The following is a 23,046-nucleotide window of genomic DNA, read 5'->3' on the forward strand; positions in this document are numbered from 1 at the left end:
GGTTTATCCAACTCAGTGTCAATAAAATATATATCTTTATACTCTCTGTTAACCTCATAGATAATTAATTCGTAGAAATCGAAGTGATGTTTTAAAACCACGCTTTAATAAGAAATAATAAGAATTAACGAAAAAAAATCTAGGGAAATATTTTAATCTTGAATGTAGTCACCGAAACGTCGGAAGCATGTTGTTTTTTAAAATAATAAAATGCGCATAGTACGATCGGAAAAATATTAGTTTTATTTAAAAGCCTGTGTCTTGGATTTGTAAAGAAAGTATTTAATACGGTTTGTATTTATGATTGTAGTTACTTTTTGTGGATTAAATCAGTTTCATTATATTTATTATATTATCTGTGCATTTTTTTTTATTAACATGAAATTGTATGCTTAGAACGTTCGTAGAACGTTCAAAAAATGAAATTTTTTTGTATTGGCAAAATATGTATATATATATGGAAAATATATATATATATATATATATATATATGGGCTTCGTAATAAATAAGAAATCAAAGTATTGGGACTTAGTATTCAGAACTTTTTGAAACTATAAACTTAGTGTTAATCAAAATATATATATAACTAGGCACAATATTTATTGAAAAGCAAAGCAATATTGGTTTTGCGATGAAAATTAAAAATCAACAACAACTATAAACACATACAACACTTGCATGTTCATATTACCAGTGCACTAATCACCATACGGCATACAATCGATAATTTTGAATAAAAGTCATTCAGAACAAGCAAGATAAGTGATTAAATCCTATATTTCACATTTCTTATATTCTGTACAAGACTTTCCAACTTTACTACGTAATTTTAAATGACCTGTTATTTATGTATTCGCGAATTTTAAAGGTTGTTCTTCAAAAAAGGTGATTACACCCTATTAAAGAACTACAGACCCATCTCGCTCTTGAGCCACGTTTACAAGCTGTTTTCTAGGGTCATTATAAATCGTCCCGAACGCAGGTTTGATGACTTTCACGGCCGCTTTGGAACACGCCTTCAAGCTTCTGTAATGGGAAGGACTGGTCATCAACATTAACGGCGAATACATTACTCACCTTCGGTTTGCTGACGATATCTTAGTCATGGCAAAGTCGATGGAGAAACTCAGTACGATGCTCGAAGGCCTCAATCGAGCCGCCCAACGGGTGGGTCTTAAAATGAACATGGACAAGACGAAAATCATGTCTAATGTCCATGTTGCACCTACTCGTGTTATGGTTGAGAACTCGGTACTTGAAGTTGTTGACAACCAGGGACAGATAGTCCAGTTAGGAAGGCCCAACTTCGAGAAAGAGGTCAATAGCCGAATCTAGCTCTAATGGGCAGCGTTCAGGTAGCTCCGTAACGTCTTTTCGTCCAAAATACCTCAGTGCCTTAAGACGAAGGTATTTAATCAGTGTGTTTTGTCAGTGATGACGTATGGATCCGAAACGTGGTATTTCACCAAAGGGCTTATGAACAGACTAAGAGTCGCTCAAAGAACTATGGAGAGAGAGCTATGCTCGGAGTTTCGCTACGGGATCGAATCAGAAATGATGAGATACGTAGAAGAACGAGAGTCACCGACGTAGCTAAACGGATTAGCTCTTTGAAGTGGCAGTGGGCAGGTCATATAGCCCGGAGAACAGATGGCCGTTGGGGCCGAAAAGTGCTCGAATGGAGACCACGGATCGGAAAGCGCAGCGTCGGACGTCCACCAAAGAGATGGACGGACGACTTAGTAAGGCCGCGGGTTCACGGTAGACGCAAGCCGTTTCCGACCGAACCGCTTGGAAGTCGATGATGGAGGCCTATGTCCAGCAGTGGAACTCATATGGCTGAAGAGAGAGAAAGAGAGAAAAAAGCGAGTTGTGCTAATAGAGCTCACGGTTCCTTGGGAAACCAACATCTTCATAGAGCATGCTATTAATGTCAATAAGTATTACGAGCTCATTAACGTACTCACTAAGAACAGGTGCATCGTAGATTTGTACTCGGTAGAAGTGGGAGCGAGAAGTATAACGGCTAATTCTCTCTACAACATACTAAAAGACTTGGGCCTGTCCAGAACTGCCACTAATTCATTCCTAGAACGTACTTCGAAGGCAGTTCTGCTAGTTTCTTTTCCAAATTTGGTTAGAAAGAGAAAGGAGCTTGGACTGTAGAAGTGAGCGGTAAACGCGCATTAGATAGGGGCCGGTTAAACCTACACTTGGGCAGCAAGTCCCAGGCACTGTTGAAACTCCTCTCCCTGCAACGCGATGGACCCGGCAACCGCTCAGTGAATCCATGGAATGGTTTCGTCTCTTAGTTTAAAAACTTCTTACAACTTGAGAAAATGAATTTAAAAGCAAAAACTCACAGCTATGAATTTGACTTAATAATACATTGAGAATATGTAATTACATTCGCCATAAAAATTAATGTAACGCCTGATAAAAAATTGTTAACTTAATTTAAACATATCAATAAATTATAGTAATATATTAATTTTTTCTTTTAATCGTACAATGTTCATTCATTTTTTTATATTTATAGTAGTTTTTTATGGGCAACCTAAAGACTAACAGTAAGTGTGTTCCTGTGATTATTGGATAACTTTAATAGTGTTTGTGTTTGAAGTAGCGAATCTATTTGGTAATAATCAAACTAATATAATGTTATCTAAGATCTTCGCGAGTATTCACTTAAATGAAACTAATATTTTCGGAAGCACTACGAGTTTTTTATTATTTTAAACTACATACACTTTCATCTCGTCTGCCCGTGATCACGGATGCTGCAAAGTAACCGAAACGTCGGGAGTGCGTAGTTAATAATAATAATATAGGCTTAATTCAGATCACTAAGTGCTATGTATTTACAAACTTATATAAAGAGCTACTAACATGAAAATCTTAAACTTGATAGATATAAATAAATCTTTCCAAGATCTGTTAGCTAATCGGCTAAGGCCTCCTCCCACTTTTCAATTTTCATTCATACATTTCCACTATTAAAGTCGGTAAAGTTTGTGAAGGAGCTGTTTCGTGGGATTTCCTTCTTCTCCCAAGGTACATCAAGGGACGCTATGTAAACTACTGATTTTCGGTGATTGTTGTCATGAGGTGTTGGAGGGCAGTGGTCGCTTGTCCTCTCGAGGATCTGTCGGCTTGGAGGAGTTCGTTGTTTTGTTGTTTCTTTGGTTGGTTTTGGTTTCGTTTGAGGTTTTTTAGTTGCTATTAGTTTTTACTGGCATGGGCATGTTCGAGAGGGAGCTGGATCTATATCTCATTAAATTAAATCATTTGTCCTGTTTGTCTTCATTGTGTTTACGGTTTGTTGATTTTTTGGTCGATTGTTACCTGAAGGAGGTGAAGCGGATATTTCCCATTTCCTTTTCTCTGTGCTGTAGTTGTTCTCTTTAACAAAAAAATATCATATTTCAGATATGGTATGTTGCCCTTTTGTCTCTCTTCAGTTAAATTGGCTTTGAGCTCTTTTTCTTTTTTAACACATCCTTCTAGTAGACCAGGTTAATGAATACAATTTTTAGGTTCTTTTTACTTTTGTTAATTTCGGTCTTTTACTTGTTGTTTGTAAACTAACATCGTACCGGTCTCGATTCATTGCTCTATTTTTCTATTTCCTAAGCGATAAATTTCTATTTTAATATTCAAATCTTGATTGTAGGTTTCTTGAGGTTTTGTATATTTCATGAGACTTACTAAAATATTGTTGAATTTCTTCGCCCCTTTAAGATAATCTATTCCTTTTTTCAGTTTTTCTATTTTAGTTTTTCAGATTCTTATTTCCTTATATAATAGGGATCAGTTTATCATCCAGCATTTTGGCTTTGCATCTTTAATTTAATTTTCTCAAATAATATTTGGAATTGACCTTCCATCTTATATTTTTTAAATACGTGTAACGAGACGCAACAATAGATTATAGTGGAAATATTTTTCTCAATCGGCAACACTGTCTCACATAGGATATTTATTGACGTTTACAACAAGTGTCACTGACTGAACGTTTCGTTGTTTTCGTGTTCTACCCTCCATCACGACACTGACGGAATCTATAAGGAAACTCCTGTAACTAAGAAAGAGAAAGAGAGAGAGAGAGCTCTATCGTTCGATCCAATAATTGGTGAGGTTGTTGACCCACGATGGATTCTAGTGATCGCAATTCACTGTACCTTTTTCATCACTTCCAAGAGGTCCCAGTACTGTATCGACGAATACTAGCAATCAGAAATTACGTTCATCATATTATTTCGCTTAATTTCACTTTTATCACTATTGTATTGACAGTTCCGACGCCGGAAACTAATTCCCGGAGTGTGTAGTTTAAAACAATAAAAAAACGTATACTACATCTGTAAACATTTTTTTTTAACTAATATATTCGGTGAAGACTATCATTAAAATTGTAAGAGAGGGTTATTGTGTTAAGTTTATTCATATAAGTTATTTTCACCATCTGTATGTAGCAGAGTACAGTCAATTGAAACTTCATCTTTTGCCCACAGCAACAATACAAAGAGGATGTATGTGTATATGTTTGTGTGACGTCACGCTGTGTTTTATTTAAAATAACCAGTATGTCGTAAATATCAAAACAAAGTATTTATTTCTTGCGATATAGTTGTTTGTGATAAAGGTAAAATGAAGTTTACAAAATAAATAAAAATCGTGCGTTCAACTTAAAGTAAAAATTTATTTATAAAATCAAATGCTCATTTGACAATATATAAAAAATTCGTATATTCACATATTTTTAAGGCATAGTGTACAACATTTCAAAAAATACGCAAAAATTTCAAACGTCAGCCAAATGCTTGAGATTCTTACGTTGGTCCGCAATGAAAAAAACATATCATATTTTGTATATAATTTTTCTTTTTCCTAATAATTTTTGAGAAAAACGATGATTAGGGCAATATGTACCATCGTGATCCCCAAAAAATAAATTAACACACTATTTATTGTTCACAACTTATCCTCCTAATACACGAGACGTAACCGATAAGAAGTGTTTAAACTAAACCGGTCATTAAAATACGTATTGAACTAAAAAATCCATTGTATCTGTTGATTTGGCACAAAAAACTCTCACAGGAAATTTAATTAACATTGTGCTATAACATAATGTGACAATCGGTATCGATTAATGAATGAAAAAAAATAACGTAAAATAAAATGACGGACAAATCCAAGCAAAGCAGTATGAATCTAAATAACTTAATTTAAAAGTATTCACAAAAAAAAAAAAAAAATAGTCAAAATATTGGCATAACTCAACACGTCGGAAGTGTTGTTGCTTAGTGTAATACATTTAGCTACAACTTAAATAAGAAATAACAAGGAATGTCGGCTAAATCTAAATAAAAAATACGTTATCAATAAAATATAAAGACAATCCACTCGAAGAATGAATTGCACAACAGAAGAATAAGAGAGCTTCAATAGGAAAAAAAACAAAAAAAATAGAATTAGGACAAACGGAAACAAGGAGAGAATAGAAGGAAGAGACAACGAATAAAATAGGCGTGTGAAGTATACAAAACAAACAGCCAATGTTATTACAATATAGGAGACGCGTTCTCACTTGAAGTGCACCAGGTTGAGGAACTCCTCCCTGGTCTTCGGGTCGTCGCGGAAGACGCCCAGCATCGTGGACGTCACCGTCTTGCTGTTGATCTTCTGCACTCCTCTCATCACCATGCACATGTGACTGGATATAGTTCGGTAAGCATCAATAGAACCCAACTTACAACAAAGACTCAACCGACGTACTGGGATGAGACGGGTTAGCGGATAAGCTGAGGGGATCTGATGATGAGCTAGCTATCAAAGTTATATCATCTGTTTAACTGTTTCAGATATTTATTTAGTTATTCCGCAGAACCTACATGAAATAGCCATTTATTTCCTACAGCCAACTCGTATAGTCAAGTTAAAGTCTATAGTTTTCGGGCCTATCTCCAAGGAACATAGATTTGACTATATTTAATGTCTGAATCACTAATACTCACACTCCCTCCACGACGACCGCGACCCCCGCCGGTCTCACCGCCTGCGTCACCGCCAGCGCGATCTGTTTCGTCAGACGCTCCTGCACCTGGAGACGGCGGGAGTAGATCTCTACGATCCTAGAGATGACAATATTCATATTAAGGGCAGTAAAGTTGTTGGTCGCAGAGTAATAGAGCCGCTAAAAGAAGCTTCATAAATAACCAGTATATAGATTTGTTATAGAAAGATCCTATATAGCAAGAGAAATAATAATATTTTTCTGAGCTGATACCAGTACAAAGACTATATTTAAGTTAAGACGTTTGGTGGATGAAGTCATTCTCATACCTGGCCAGCTTGCTCAAACCGAGGATCTTGCCCTGGGGCAGGTACCCGATGGAGACCTTCCCGTAGAACGGCACTAAGTGGTGCTCGCACATCGAGAACATTTCTATGTCTTTCACGACAACCATTTCATCTGTGTCCTCATCGAATATGGCGTTATTTAACACCTCTGGAATAAAAAAATAACATTTGTATAATAAAGGCGATAAGGTTAAAATATATAGATTTTTCTGTTATTTTTGATTTGTTACCTTCTAAGCTCTGGTCGTAGCCTTTTGTGAAGAATAACATGGCCTTAGCCGCTCTTTCTGGTGTTTTGAGGAGACCTTGTCTCTTGGGGTCCTCACCTAAGCCTGTAATAAAATCGCTTTTAAACTTTTTTTTCTTTGGATAAATGTAAAATAATCGTTCCATTGACTTTTCATAAAAAATGGATCCAACAAAAAAATTATTCATAAATTTGTTGCTTTTTGCAAAACAGTTTAGGATGTTTTTCAAATTAATACCGAAGCATAACAAAAAAAAAAACATGATATAAGAAAATAAAATGTCGGTAGTTACACAATTAAAGGCGTCTGTAATAAGATTAATTAATTTGGTGGAAATATTAAAGTGCTATTTATAATTTGAACTTGAAATTTGTATACAAGTTTTTTTCATGGCACAGAACATTGGAGTAACAAAAACAGTGAATAATAATATATATACAACAAAGACCATCTTATGGCATCTAACTGTTGTTGGTCGTAGAAAAGTACGTTAGAAATATACACCAAATAAATAAAATAACATTCGTGATTTTTATTGTTTTTCTGTCTTAAATATAGTCTAAATGAAACTAATATTTTCGGATTACTACGCTTTAATTTATTACTTAAAAAACTATATACTCCCGACGTTTCGGTTACTTTGCAGCAAACGTGATCACGGGCGGACAAGATGTGAATTCGAAAATATTAGTTTCATTTAAATGCTAGCGAAAGTCTTAGATCTCATTACTTAAATATTGTCCTCGTAGGATTCCACAAGCATAGGTATTTACCGGTAAGCAGAAGCCTGTAGGAACTGGCCATGTCCGGTAGAAGCGCCTCCCTGGTGGGTGGTCGGTGATCTAACTCCAAGTCGTGGTGGAACGTACACTTCTCATGACCTGGAATAAAAGATAATTATTCCTTTCATTAAGTTCTAAGCTGTGACTTACAAAATTGTTCAGAATACTCCGATGATATCTTTAGTTCTCAAGAAAGATAACTTCATTGACATAGAAATACTATTAGAAGCTAAAAATATATACAATAAATATCTATATATAAATATAGTAAATCGGATTGAATTAGATGTAAGACATTAATAATACATTTTTAATTGTTTCCTAATTAAAAAAAAAATATATAAAAATGAGTTAAGTTTAAGTGTTATTAAAAATTCAATTAAAGAATAAACAAATCGTTAAATTAATCGTAAAATTCTTATGACGAAACGTTTTGTTCTCAAGGTCGATGAAAAAGGTTTATAAATTAAAGTTTTTTTGTCTCCACTCGTATTAAAAGTTATCAATTTTTTTGTTAGCAACTATAAAAATTAATACTTTAATTTTGTCTGAATTAATAACGTATATTACACATGATTATTATACAGAAAGCTGTATATTTTTTAATCTAACAAATTGCTAACGACAAGCAAAACAAAATATACATTCATTTCTATTGAAGAATTGAAGATACGTAAATGTATGCAGCGAAAGTTCTAACGAAATTGATTATTCTGTACGAATCTTATAGATAGACGCTGTTGGGAGAAAATATTTAAAACTGTATGAGCGGTAATATTAAATATTTTAATATAAATAATATAACAAGGCAATAAATTATGAAAATGATTATCTTATATGTGGATACATGTACAAGCGGTCTAAAGATATTCCTACGAACAGTACAGCGTAAGATTATATCAAATGAGGTGGTATATGTGACTTCATATTTAATTGTCACTCGTAGTAATTGTGTTCCTAAAGTATGATGCTGTACTCGCAGCTACACGCAGTTTATATCTTTTTAACACAAATACAAACAAACCAGGTGTTGTGGAGGTTCTCGGCGTCATCGGAGTGCCGGGTACTTCCAATTCGCTCTCATCATTAATGTGGAAATTCTTCAAGGCTTCCGGGGTTTTCTTGTATTTGTTTATGAATGAACCCTTCGGGGACACGTCGCCGTTTTCTTTGTCCTCCGATATAGAGTTTCTTATGGAACGCGAGCTAACTCGGCGTATTAATGACGAAGGAGGCACGATAGGCTCTGACAAATCTTTTCCATTAACAGCCATTTCTAAACGATTATCATGAAGTCTACAAAATTTTTATAATTAATGTCCCTATATATAATTTTATTTAAATTATTTTTCAAGACGTGCGGATCGCGTGATAGTGGCTACAGTGATTGTCAAATTATCTTGTTCTGATAAAACTATAGTATAAATATTGAAATTAAATACAAAACATAATTATTTTAACTAATCACGTTTTCGTGTTTCCTTCGTTTTTTTTTAAATATATTTTTTTGTATTTTATGATATATATTTTTTAAATCTAGACACATGCAGACAGGCAGTTATCTTTCGAATGCCAGCGGCGAGAAGTCAGAATGTTATCGGTCATTCAAATACAATGTTGTGAAATGATTTTGATGACTTAATATAATAATATTAACTGCGTCTTAAGACAGCTATTGCTTTTATTATAATTATTACAATGTTTCGTAATGGAAATTTTCGAGTGTTTTACTGTGTAAGGACACAAAGCACGCCGTATAACCGGCAAGGGTAATTTTTTTTAAATTTGAACTATAGTACTCTTATTAGGATCAATTCTTTTGTGTTTTAGAAGATAGATTTTAAAAAAATGTTGTAAATTAACACATAGTATTAAGTTCTATTAAAAATATTAATTTTGTTAAAAACTGTTTGTTATAGTATAATTTTTATTAAACTATTCTTAATAATTGTTGTGATATCAATGTTTAAAAATCTTACAGACAACGAAAGGTCTGGTTTTTCATAGTATTTTAGAATAAGTATAAAAAGTATACAGAGCTTTAGTTTTACAACTATATAATATGTATTTTTTCTATTTCGAAAAGTAAAATTTATTAACAAAGTTTAGAAATTAAGTTTTTTCAACTAATGTGACAGATATGTTCCTTTATATAAAAGGAGAGTTTTTAATCAACACCGTCTGTCTGTCTGTCCGTTTAATTTTTATTTTTATGAACTTTTGATTGTTTTTTTATAGTTTTAAATAAATCATGTTTTTAAGTACTCGATTTTTGCTGTGAAGGTACGATTGATGGTAACAAATGATGGTTCGAACGACAACAATATGTTCAATGTTAGTGCAGCGCGACCTTCCTTGTAGCGTCAGCAAGCAAAGTATTATTATAAACAAAAAAAATATTATATATATATAAATCAAGTGTTAGAATAGATAAAATATATATATTTAATACGTTTTTAAACATATATTTTATCATGCAAAATAATTTGTCACAATATTGTTTGTCTGACGCTACATTCGAGTTGGGCTATAACGAAGTGTTTGTGAGCACAGTACAATACAATACCACAAAAATAGCTTCGTAAATTACTTTATAAGATAACAAACAGATACATAATACATTATCTGTATATATTTTTTAATTTTATTTCAGTTAAATAGAAAGCAATAAAACGAAAGTTGATCTCCATTTGCATTTGGAATTTAAATAGTTTTTTGTACCGCATTCCGTGGACGCGGTCAACGGTGAATTTTGAACATTTTCTTAATTAAATTCATTCTATAGAGATAATTATTTATAGGAAGCTCAATATTTCTTATAAAGAACAGCTTTTAAAATCCTATCATATATTTAATAACACTAATAATCTTTACGTATTTATAAAACTTGTTTGATTTCGTTTGTTTTTTTTTATAAAATTTAATAGCATACAAAATTTTTAAATGTCAAAAATTTCAATCAACATTATCCTTATAAAGTTAACCGTTATATAATATGTAATTTAATTAGTAATAACTTAGGGCGTTCTTAATTATCGTTTACGAATGACCTTACGAAGTGAATGTTCGTCCTTTGGCGCGGTTACTTGAAAGGTGTAGTCATTAAAATTAACCTCTAGCTGTTATAAAACTATACTCCATTGTTTCTATGAAGCTTATATAAAGACATTAGTACATGAGCTGTTTATGTATAAAATAATTGAGTCTTTACCGATTGAAATTAAATTTTTCGATACGTCGTCCTTTACAAACAATCAATTAAGGATATATGTATATACGAAAAAGCGTTTCATTTGTTTAATTTATAATAATTTTCGAGGTTTTTGTATGTTATATTATTTTCATATTTCATTTTTATTGTGCAATATTATCTAATTGTAAATTTAATCGTTCGTTTTTAATTATTATTTGATATGATTATGTTAAGGTGAATTAATATATATATTTAATTTTATTTCGCACAGTTCATGTAATTTGCATCCTATCGATTCAAAACAATGGTGTGTAAACAGTGCCATTGCGAACAAAAAATATCTACGACAACGAACATTTCCATCGTTCAAGGTTCTTATTTTTTACAACTCACTGTAAAAACCGTTTAATAATACCACTATCGCGATCCGCACTCAAAAAATACACTTACTTATATAATGTAAGTGGTAGCACACTCTCGCGTTTATATCTGAGCGATGACTGACCGTATCTGGGCCCTTTGCGCTTGTGTGGAAACAAAATCAATATTTCGTTACGTCAGAATCAACAGGTTCAGTCGTATTGAGAGTTTCGCGGGTTTTTTTTTTTGGAAGATTTCTGTTAAGAGATGAAATTATACTTCTCGTTTTGCGTCGAGTCATTTTTTGTGAGATTCTGTGTTGTGTCTTAGAATATACTCAAATTTAATTTATTAATATTTTTATATGGCTTCATATTGATATTGTATAAAGGAAAAACGTTTATAAAAACTAGCTAGGAAACTACGTATAAGAATTCAATTATTATACGCCATTAATAATGCATTAGTTAGTTGCTGACGGTAACTAGTAACATAGCAAAAATGGAGTTCTTTAATACATCATAACATATTATGATTACAACACATATGATACATTTATTAATTTTTTTTCTCAATAAACATGTGTAATTAACGATAATAATTTATCAATTTTTTGCAACTACGTATTAGCTATTAAATTTTTTAAGGCGCTTGATTAATACTTATTCCTTGCTTAGAGCAAAACTATTAACATTTACAATATCATTATATAATCAATAATAACTATTTACCCTACTTAATAAACTGTAAGTAGGATAGTTTTGTTTTCCTTTTTGAAATTAGAAGCAAAATTAAAACACGAACTTTATTTATTTCTTTTGTAATCATGTTGTAAATGTCAAAAAAAAGTGGCGTTGAATTACAAGCAAAATAAATTTGTTTTATTATACCTTATACAGCATTTAACAATAACAGGTAAGAGGAATTTTCAAATTGCCCGGGATTAACCGCTCTGGGAATCCCGCTACGGTAAATAATTCTGTCGCCGGAGAAAACCAGAAAGTTTTGGTAACGCCTTCAACAAATAAATGATATATCAACATGAATTAATGATTTCTAGACTAGTCGCGATATTTGCACTTATGATACTGACTCACTAAAACAACGCACCGACGCCAGATTATTTCCTCCGCTTACTTTGTTCTGTTTTAGAGTACGGAAAAGCCACTGTATTATTTGATTCACTAAGATTTTTTTATTACTTCAAAACTGCATACTCCCCACGTTTGAGTTGCTTAACCGAAAAGTAATGTAACCGTGGAATCGAAACGTCTGGGGCGTGTAGTTTAAAAAAAAAAAAACAACGTGTGGCACATCTTAAAATCTCAGTTATCACTTTTTTGTATGGTTATAAAGGTGTAGTTCTTCCAGAAATCCCTTGTAATAAGACGATATAGAAGCAATATATAATTTTATTATGGCGATATAATATTTAACATAAGTAATAAAATCTTTAATTAAAGTTAATACACTTGGTTTTATATACACTATCAAAGTCATTCAAAACGTATTAAAGTATGATTGCTTTTGTTTTGAATTTATATATATATATATGAATGGAACGGGAAAAAATTAGTTAACGTACAGAAAATAAACTATATGTTACATTATTTGATTGTTGATCAACAATTATGAATAACTTATTTAAATAATATGCGTTTATAAATGTATATATATATATATATATATATATATATATATATATATATATGTATAAATAGTGTACGATAATCCAATGGTCCCTTTATATGAATATTTTGTTATAATAACATGTTTAAAAAGTAATATTATATCTATTTTGTTTTTATTTATATACGTTTCATTGAAATTTTATACTTCCCTATATATTAAAGTTCACACGATAGTTTTATAAGCATGTGTACATATTAATGTCTTTTACATCGTTACATTAATTTAGGATACATTTGTATGAGAATAGAAACAAATATCTGATATAATTTATAATTTTGTAAGGCAAATATAATATAACAATTAATATATATAAATATATGTATATTAGTAAATTTATATAGTATTGTAATCGATTAACATTTGTATAAATTAATCTTATTATTATTAATTATATGAGTCAAAGAAAAAACCTAAAGGTGTGTTGGTTTTTGTAAATGGATTATATATATGACTGATGTACGTTTAAATTCATATGTTTTTATAAAGTCTAATATATAAAAATATATAAAAACAGACACAGCCGGACGATCTAACTAGTATGCTTTAAGCTTATAAATAAATAAAAAGCTTTCTAGATAAAAGCCTTAGCTTGGAATTTGATACGCAGCTTAGAGGCCGTATATAGGATTTACCGGATATAATTTAAAGTTGTTTAACCCTTGTAACTTATATATAAATATCATTAATTCAATTAACATATATAAAAATATATATAAATATGTGTATTTATAAATGCTATATACTTCGATTCAATGAAAGAAAAATTTATAATCGATTAAGAAGTTTAAATTCTACATGACACTGGCAGAATATACTGTGCACGTCTTTGCACGGATGAAGGCCGTATTGTAAAAAAAATAAAATAAAATCAGTGTAATGAGCGTGTTTGAAACTATGTTACACTAATACATAGTTTTATGATTGTACATGAGAATGACTTTTTTTTTTTATTTAAGAGTATTTATTTCTTTACTTCATTGTCACTTCTATACTATGATTTGGTAGTAAAACCAATGGTAGTACGATTAATTCGATACGATAGTTTATACTCAATATTTGATTACACTCGAGTGAAATGGAAAAACTATTATGCTTAAGATCTTTTTTTTTCTTTTATATATCTTTTAGAAGTTGGTTGATATTTTTTAATTGAATCAATTTAAAAATATAAATTAAAGCGTTCTAAAAACCAGATCTTAATATGGCTTTAATAGTTAACATTAAGTGTAATGTTTTACGAGCTTATTTAATACTTATTGTTTATTAGATAAACTTACGTAATATTTCCGGAGCCCTTAGTAAGGTTATATCAACGCGGACAGTATCAAAGTTTTGGTTTATACATCACGTGTAATGATATAAGTGTTATATTATTATGTAAACGTGATTTTATGTCTTAACTATATCAATACATGGCCAGTAGAAAGATTGGTCTGTCTGCCCATCACCCGAAAACGGAAAAACTAATGTCTTTTTAAGACTGTTTACTATAAAAATTACAGACACAGTCACGTGATATAATATAGTAAAACGGAAGTATTTGACATTGGAAATAAAATGGTCGCAAATGACTCAATAATGAATTATTAATATTTTTATAATAAGACCCTACTCACACGGGGCCGGTTGCTGCTAAGTACGGCGTGTCCTCAATTACATATTAACGGGTACATTTGTAATCTTAGCCTTGAAAAAAACAACTTTAACAACTAGTCTAAGGCATGTTTTATGTATGTAGCTATATAATATATATCTCCAGACTAGCAACGATCAAACTTTTGTATGAAAAAATTAAAGGACGAATAACATTAGAAATTATATATGTACGGAAACATAGTTATGCTTATATAGGCAAATAACTACTTAATATATAAATATATAATATAATATGAACAAATCTCTGTGAATAAATAAACCGAGATCAAGTCACAGGGTTAATTTATATACTATTTTAATTAATTTAATCGGAAATAGAAGTGTCACGTGTTTGCAACATGAATACAATGTTGAATGTACTATGCTGAAACGAACGACAGAATTATTACTACTCGTCTCTGGATTTTTACTTAGGGATACCATTACCGTGAGATGTTATTTTACGTCTGTGTATCAAAATTAAAAAGGTTTTAATACAATTTTTAGATTTTATTTTAATAATAATTTTCTTTGATAATTTTAACGGTTTTTTTTACTGTTAAGACGATAGTTTTGAACATTGGAAAGTATTTATATGTATAAGTAAATTTATTATATTTTAGAATATAGCCGAATGCGACCTTAACGAGAGGTCAAATTTTCAAAAACAAGCGTTTGTTACTAACAAAAAAAATCAAAAGATACTGTCTGTTGGGAAGATATCAAGGCTTTAAATGCGATAAAAATAATATAATAAATAAATTTATTTGTAATAATTATATTAAATGAAGCTGTGACTGCTATTTGTTTGGTTTATTTTAACTGAGTTTACACAGTTCTTCCGTAAATTCATACAAAGTTAATCACTTAATTTGTCCTTGACCTATTGATTTTTTTTTAACAATAATTGTTTTTTGTTATATTTATCTCAACGAGAACAGAGATATATATATTGTTCTCAAGTCGTTGCTATGACAGTTTCAACGTTCTAATAAGTTTTAATTTGTTTATAAAAAATTTAATATTATTTGACGTGGAAAAATATTACATCAGAATCTACGTCTCAAATATATACGAAGGTTGAATTTGAAAATTATTATACTTGTTGCGTAATATGAATTTGTCCATATATATATATACACGAAATATCCAAATATAATTACCTATTGCAAAGATTTATAAATTAAAGTAGTGTTGTGTACAATAATATATTTTTGATATTTTTTTACATGGAAAGAAAATTTATTGAACGAAATAAAATATAAATCTAAGTAACAAACAAATTTAAATGTATTCTGTGACTGTATAAACAAATAATTTTAGATATTCTTAATCAAACTCGTTATTTTTATAATAAATAAAGTGTGACTTAAGATTTTAATTTTATTGTCTTTAATATAAAAAAACCATGGTTGTAATAAAATATTAAATAAACTGAATAAAAAATTATTACTTCTCAAAAAAAAAACATATTTTTCAAATTAAATTAATGATTACAATCTATAACTTTGATCTCGTCTTTATATGACTACGGCTCAAAATAAAAATTTAAAAAAAATTCTGTGATTACACCCTAAATATGGTTTAATTTAAAAATATAAAAAATATTCATGAGAATAGTATTACTATTTAAAAATCTATCCGATTTTAATACCAAACGCAATATAATATGAAAAATTACAATTAAAAATAATTTTTCGTTAAATTTATTATATTGTAAGAGACGACTGAAATAAACATATATAGCAAAAAGTGTATACAATGCTTTAATGTTTAAATTAAATTTTCCGTTATACTGGCAACATTGATGATAATCAAGTACAAAATAGTTTCTAAACAAAATCACGATCTAAATTGATTAGTACAATTGCTAACATATATATATATATAATTCAAGAATATTATATACAGTAACCTATACCACGCCAAACGAGATTCATTAATCTATAGTAAATTTGACATATAGATAAAAATAAAACAAACATCTAAAAGTAACGAATGCAAATATACGTGATATCAAATTATTTGTATCTTGACACGGTCTTTAGAAACAACGGCATTCAAGTTTGATGATAGATTGTAAAATTAATTACGGCTAACAATATCCATAGAGGCCTTGGTAGTAATTAAACAACAGTGAGCTAAGCAGAACTGTATTGAATAGAGGTTAACTTAGCATAAACTTGATTCATTTATAACGGGCAAGGACGCGTTACTGAACTAGTATAGGCTGGGGGAAACAGATATAGTTGGCATAATTACTTGTTTGATTTAATCTGATAACATTTATTAAGTATTAATAATAAGTCAAAGTAACCTACAAGGGTAAGTTCGTTATTTATAGTGACTAATAATAAAGTGCAAAACCAGGTCGCGACCTGTTATTATTTCATCTAAGTGAAAGTCATCAATTAATTGATATTTGATGTCGAAATTACTTTCGATTTATGCTTAGCAATTACAAATACGACACTTACGGACCTTCGAATTTGAAATAAAAATAAAATAAAAACATTCAGATTAAGAACAGTTTTGTTAATATATATATATGTATATAGGAATGCTCACCATTTTCTGTGTTTTTTCCATTTTTCGCTACAATCACGGAGCCATTTTCTAGACCGGTGGCAACATTTAATTCCTTCATTGTAACTTCACAATTTCGCGCTCAAAATTCACACAGAGTATAAAATACAAATGGCAATGTCGATCAGTCTGTATTCGCCAAGGTGATGTTGATAATAAAATATATATAATATTTATATAAAGTTATTATTCATATGCTTTCCTAACCGCAGTCGGACCAGTAATGATCCGATTCAGGAGCCGTATCGTTTTTAAAGCATATCCATTGTTTAATATTGTGTAATAGCACTGATAAAATATTCTATTACCTTTATAATTGTCATCGCCATTACAACCGAGGAAAAATTGTATCAAACGATATCGAGATATTTACATTTTAAGATCATATCTATTGATTTAACTAATTTAATATCAGTTCGTTTTATGATAGGTCATAAAAAAATACACCCACAGCTTCATCAATAGAGGTTTTTTTTAAGTAAAATTCAAAACTTAAACTGATTTTTTTTTTATTAATTCGTCATGGGTCTTATAATTATTTAATTATTTTCGTTAAATTTTATATTAGAAAATTGTTGGTAAAATAAAATTTTAAACACAAAATTATTAGACATCAATACGAGTAATGCGATTTAAGATGGAGGTAAAATTTTTTTGTTGCGCTATAACGTAATTGCTTTACTTGGAATTAAAATCGGAAAAATACGATGTCAATGATTGATAGGTTTTTGTAAGGATATATATATAGTTAATTGTTTATATTAAAAACTTTATTTAACTTTATTTATCTGTACTCATCTGAATACATTTTGCGGGCATTACAACTGTACGCAAAATTGTTATTTTTATCGTTCTTTATACACCTTATCTGTGGTTTTGCTCTAATAAGCAATGCATTTGATGGACGAAACGTTTGCTTTGTCTCTTTACAGTAATATTTTAAAATTCCATATTAACTTCATTGATCTTCTTTTAGCAATATTGTGACATTATAATTAATAATGAATTTATATTTGTCAAAAAACGAGGCATATAATGAAATTAATACATGAAAAAAAATATTATTCAATATATAATATATGTACATATTTCGGTAAATTTCAAATATTCTAATATTTCACAAATATTCTCAAACTCTCCCATGAATCATTTGACAGACCACGGTATTTTCTTCGAAGCATGACACAAAATGTCTCACTGCTTTTTATATATGTATGTTTGTCCCAAAACAGGTACATCCCTTGACTTCCGGGATAATTTGCTCAACAGGAAAATCCATGACGTCGTTTAAACACTCAGTGAGCCATGTTCATTCATAGTTATTCATCTAGTTTTATTATTCCATTATTTACTGTGAGTTCAATTGTTCATACGTCAAAAACCAAAGAGTCTTTTTTTAATCAGAACGTATATATAACGTTTATGTAACTTATGTTTAATGTTTACGTGTTATCTTTTAAGAAATATTAAACAAAAAATATACAGATAATATTATATACATGGATTAAGTTTAAATTTTAATATAACTAATATAAAACAAATTGTAACCCAAACGTATTTATAGGATTTAGACCTAATCGTATTTATAAAAAAAAAAAGAATGTATCGAAATAAAAACGTAAATAATTTTGAAAATGGAATACCAATAAATTTTTTGTTTAATCTATTGAGAATTAAAAGATGTTAACAATTTCTTTTTTTTTTTTATATTTTGAACAGCCTATACAATAATGTACAAAGTCGTTTGAAGTAATCAATATAATTAAGCAACATCGCTTCATAAACAATGAAATTATGGCGTAATATGTCAAAAAAAAAAAAATTGGCGCTATTTAATTTAAATTAACTTAATTCTATTTTGTTATAAATATATAAAATATGATTGCAAAAAATATCCATATCAATGTATATATATACAAATGACCAAAAATTTTATATGTTAAATAAATTGGCTAAGAAATGCCTAGTAACGTAGGATGTTGCGTGATGTTAATGATATTGAAACGTTGTATCTTCTTGTTAAATCTTCCATGACATAAGCTGTTCGGGAACCGCTTTAAATCTGATTACAGCGTCACACTCATTTCGGACTCCGAGACGAAACCTCTTAGCATTCAATGGATTCACCGTGAGGGTGCGTGGCCCGACGCGTCGCAGGGAGAGCTTCAACAATGCCTGGGACTTGCGACCCAGGTGTAGTTTTAAGGGGCTATCTAACACTGGTAAAACGCTCACCTCCACCGTCCAAGCTCCTCTGTCTACCTAAACAAATTTGAAAAGAACCTACTAAGACTTCCTTCGAAGTACGTTCCAAGAATGAATTGATATTAGTTCTGGACAGGCCCAAGTCTTTTAGTAGGTTGTAGAGAGATTTAGCCAGCCGTTATACCTCTCGATCCCACTTCTACCGCTTACAAATCCACGACGAACCTATTTCGAGTGAGTTCGTTAGTGAGCTCGTAATATTTGTTGACCTTGATGGTATGGTCTTTGGGGATGTTGGTTTCCCAAGGAACCGTAAGCTCTATTATCACAACGCGCTTTAAAATTCGCGAATACATAACTATGTCTGGTTTGGAGGACGAATCACAAATATCCTCTGGGATTTTGTATTGTTTCTCATATGTATCCATCATTATATTCCAATCCGAAGCCGCTTTAAGGATAGGATATAGCCCTAGTGCCTTCTCTCACACAACCTACTGATCGCTCGTGTATGGTTATTTCCCTTTGCGCTCTGGCTACCGAAAGATTAACCGCTTCACGTATGATTTCCAGAACCCTATCATGACGACGCGAGTATTGACCGCTATCTAGGAGTATCTTACATCCCACCAACAAATGCTAAGCAGGTCAAACTGCCTTCCCACAGATATAGCAAGTTTTTTCCCTACCTTTACCCCATCTTACTAAATTACTCTGATCTGGGAGATTACTTGGAACGCATTGAGATACAATTTTAGCAATCATGAATTAAGGGGCGCCATTTTAGTGCTAATGGGATGCAAAAATCTCCTATGTCAAACCACTCGTTCTGCATCTGTAAACTCATTGCATGGATCTTATATTTATCATTCTCGTCTTGCCGAATAAAAGACTTCGATATATCCGTATCTAGGTCCTTCTTACTTGATCCTAACCCTACACTGTTACTTTGTGCTCCTATCATACACTGCTCATGGAATTGAAGTCTATTGGGAGCGTTGTAACGACGTCATCATAGGATTTCCCCAGGTTATATCTCTTGAAAACTTTAAGGTGTTTATAGAGCTCCGATGGCCTTTTTACACTCATCCTAAAACTATTGCGATCCCTGAATAAAGCCGATGAATCAGCCGTCATCGCGCGCCCGAGCCAAAACTTCAACATCTTTATGATGCCTGCATCTAATTGTGATAAAAGGGTTGTATTAAAATCATAGACGAGGAAAGGCCAATTTAAACGTGAAGTTAGGTAGTTGTCGTAGATTCAATCTTTTTTAAAGTTACTGATTTGTTGGCTATCTACCTTGTTGAGATTGTTTAAAAAGCTATCTACTATTCCTTCTAAAGATGGAGTACGACCTATATTATCAATCTTACGACCGAGAAATTTAAATGGTGCATTTTCCGTAAACGCAGAAACGCATAGACAGCTTAACGATAATCCCGGATATTATGAGGTATATTTATTCCGCCTTCCGTGTTTCAGACAGTGACTTTTCTTTGGTTTTGACCTCAATACATCCGTTCACTTAACACTTCATCCAATAGAACTTGACAGTGTTTGGGGTTACGTGTCAGTATTGCGAGATCGTCAGCGAAGGCTAAGATGGATTCAGTGTATTTATTGTGAACCTTGAACCGATATCCCCATTATTCCACGTTTCTTATCTGCTAAGATATTGTAGTATTAAATACTATTGGAGATAAACAACAAATTGAATTGAAATAGTCCTACATTGTAACTCAAAGTTTTTGAAGGACCTTCTTTGGTTATTACAGTAATCTTTAATTTTGAATAGTATGACACGATCATATCATTTACTAGAGGTGGAAAATTGTACCATCTTAACGCGAATATTATTAATTCATGTTGTATCGACCCGAAGGCCTTCTATAAGTCTATCCAACAAACTGTAATTTGCCTTTTGCTTTTCCTAGCATCTTTTAAACTTTCCGACAGCTAACTTCTAAGTAAAATTGTGGGAACGCGGTAGAAGTGGGAGCGAGAGGTGTAACAGCTAACCCTTTCTACAACCTACCAAAAGACTTGCGCCTATCAAGAACTAACATCAATTCATTCCTAGAACATGCATCGAAGACAGCCCTACCAGCTTCGTTCCAAATTTGGTTAGGTAGAGTGGCTTTTACGGTGGGGGTGAGCGTTTAACGCTCGCTAGATAGGGGCCTCTAAACCTGCACATGGGTCACAAGTCCCAGGCACTGTTGAAGCTCCTCTCCCTGCAATACGATGGACCCGGCACCCGCACGGTGAATCCATTGAATGCTGAGAAGTTTTGTCTCTTATTATCCGTACTACAAGTTGGCATGATCAAATTAATTACGGAGTGTTTTCAGTTTTTCAGTTAGTCGCTTTATTTTCACTCATACATTTCGTCACCTTATACCATCAACGAAGGTTTATGAATGAGAAAATATAAACGCATCTTACGTAGGGTAACGGTGCAAGCTTTTGTATGTAAGTAGTAAATGTTTAAATTTTATTGAAACAACATATTATTTTATATAATATAAGCTTTCTGTTACCAATAATACAAATAAATTACAATGGATAAATAAAGAAAGGCAAAGGGAATATTAACAAGAAATAAATAAAACAGATCTATTCGGAAAACTTAAATAGTATCGTTACTGTTTCCCAATTCTTCACATATAAATCGACTTTATAAGCGGTGATTCTTACAAACAAAAATAAATTATTGTTTATTGTATTATAATGATAACATTTCTATGTTTTATAATTAATTTAAAAGTTTTGAAAAGAGCAATTCTTACTCCAGAACTGGAATTATTTCTTCCGATATTAATTTTCGCATTAAGACTATCATGATATTTTTCATTTTCAATAAATTGTTACGGGAATGAGTGCGGATGCTTGGGCGACTGTCATTAGGGCCCGTCAATAGGCCGTCCGCTCGTTTGCCACCCTTCACACAAAGAAAGAGTGTTTAAAGCGAGATAAAATGTGAAAGAACTTTTTGATTACTAAGTCATCAATATTTAAGTGTAGGACATTTTTTAAGATTTCGTCTTAAACAGATTTTGTTAGTACTAATGAATAATTTAGCACTGACTTTAAATATGTCCTTCATCGTGCAAAATTTATAATACATGATTTAACTGTGTTCTTTATCCTAAAATATTCACATTTGTTCACTTCTCTCTGTGTGCTATACTTAATCTGTGCTAAATTAATATTTAATCTGTGCCATACGTTATAATATTACATTTATTTATTATCTATTTAGTTAGCAAAAAAAAAAACAGTATCTGCGCATGTAATACGCACTTAAGTTTTATTAAGAAAAATCTTGATCGCTTTGTATAAAGGTTCTGTATTTGTAAAATATTTAGTCGATAAGTTGTAATAATGACAAATAAAAAGGCTTTATTCTTTCTAGACGATATCAGATAAAAGCAAAAAAATATATATTTTTTTTAAACTATGTATATATTTCACAATTATAATAACGTTAAAAGGATTTTATCGGAGTTTTTCTGTGGTGGGTTAAATATTTAAACTTAATTAAAATTAAATAAAGCTACCCTCACTTTTTATAATCTTCAATAAATTTCCCGATTATTTTAAACAACGTACTTGTTGATTCACAATAACTACGTCAAAATCTCTAGATATTTGTATGATAAAGGAAATAATTAATTGCATTATCTTAGAATGTGAACATGTGTCAATAATTTAGATAGTAAATACGGTTTTAGCAAAAATCATTATCGGAAACATACAAAGTATCACATAAACTCGGAATTATCTCACGACTCGTGTAAGAATATGGTTATATTGGCCTGTATAGCTGAAATAATTAGAAAATACTTAAACTTAAAGATATACATATATACATATATATATAAAGTACTTAGCACCCACTTATATATATATATATATATATATATATATCTTTGGCAACGGAAATACAAAATAATTAATTATGATTTTTATTTT

The 23,046-nt window shown here is 31.0% G+C and overlaps 1 protein-coding gene across 3 annotated transcripts; it reads right to left on the minus strand.

Moving 5' to 3' along the window:
- Positions 1-4,683: 4,683 nt before the first annotated feature.
- On the minus strand, positions 4,684-17,093 carry LOC116775683 (GTP cyclohydrolase 1). 3 transcript variants are annotated; one of them, XM_032668631.2, is made up of 7 exons: positions 11,041-11,123; positions 8,422-8,693; positions 7,389-7,496; positions 6,598-6,699; positions 6,350-6,515; positions 6,022-6,138; positions 4,684-5,720 (listed from the first exon to the last, which is right to left on the minus strand). In XM_032668631.2, exons 2-7 carry the CDS (start codon positions 8,669-8,671, stop codon positions 5,591-5,593), a joined length of 873 nt encoding a protein of 290 aa, XP_032524522.1. In that variant the 5' UTR covers positions 8,672-8,693; positions 11,041-11,123; the 3' UTR covers positions 4,684-5,590. The 3 variants fall into 3 exon arrangements, with proteins under 3 accessions (XP_032524522.1, XP_032524523.1, XP_032524524.1); XM_032668632.2 differs by having other exon boundaries at positions 8,422-8,673; positions 11,041-11,101; XM_032668633.2 differs by lacking the exons at positions 8,422-8,693; positions 11,041-11,123 and adding an exon at positions 16,846-17,093.
- Between the last annotated feature and the right edge of the window lie 5,953 nt (positions 17,094-23,046).

The sequence above is a fragment of the Danaus plexippus genome, chromosome 27 (assembly GCF_018135715.1).
Source record: "Danaus plexippus chromosome 27, MEX_DaPlex, whole genome shotgun sequence".
In the NCBI taxonomy this organism is placed as follows: Eukaryota; Metazoa; Arthropoda; class Insecta; order Lepidoptera; family Nymphalidae; genus Danaus; species Danaus plexippus.

Bases quoted from the DNA above. Each gene is read 5' to 3' on its own strand.
- LOC116775683 (XM_032668631.2), bottom strand. From the start codon at position 8,671: ATGGCTGTTAATGGAAAAGATTTGTCAGAGCCTATCGTGCCTCCTTCG. The intron at 7,497-8,421 runs GTTTGTTTGTAT...CTTTTATTCCAG, and splicing joins GAGAACCTCCACAACACCTG to GTCATGAGAAGTGTACGTTC. The intron at 6,700-7,388 runs GTAAATACCTAT...ATTTTATTACAG, and splicing joins CTACAGGCTTCTGCTTACCG to GCTTAGGTGAGGACCCCAAG.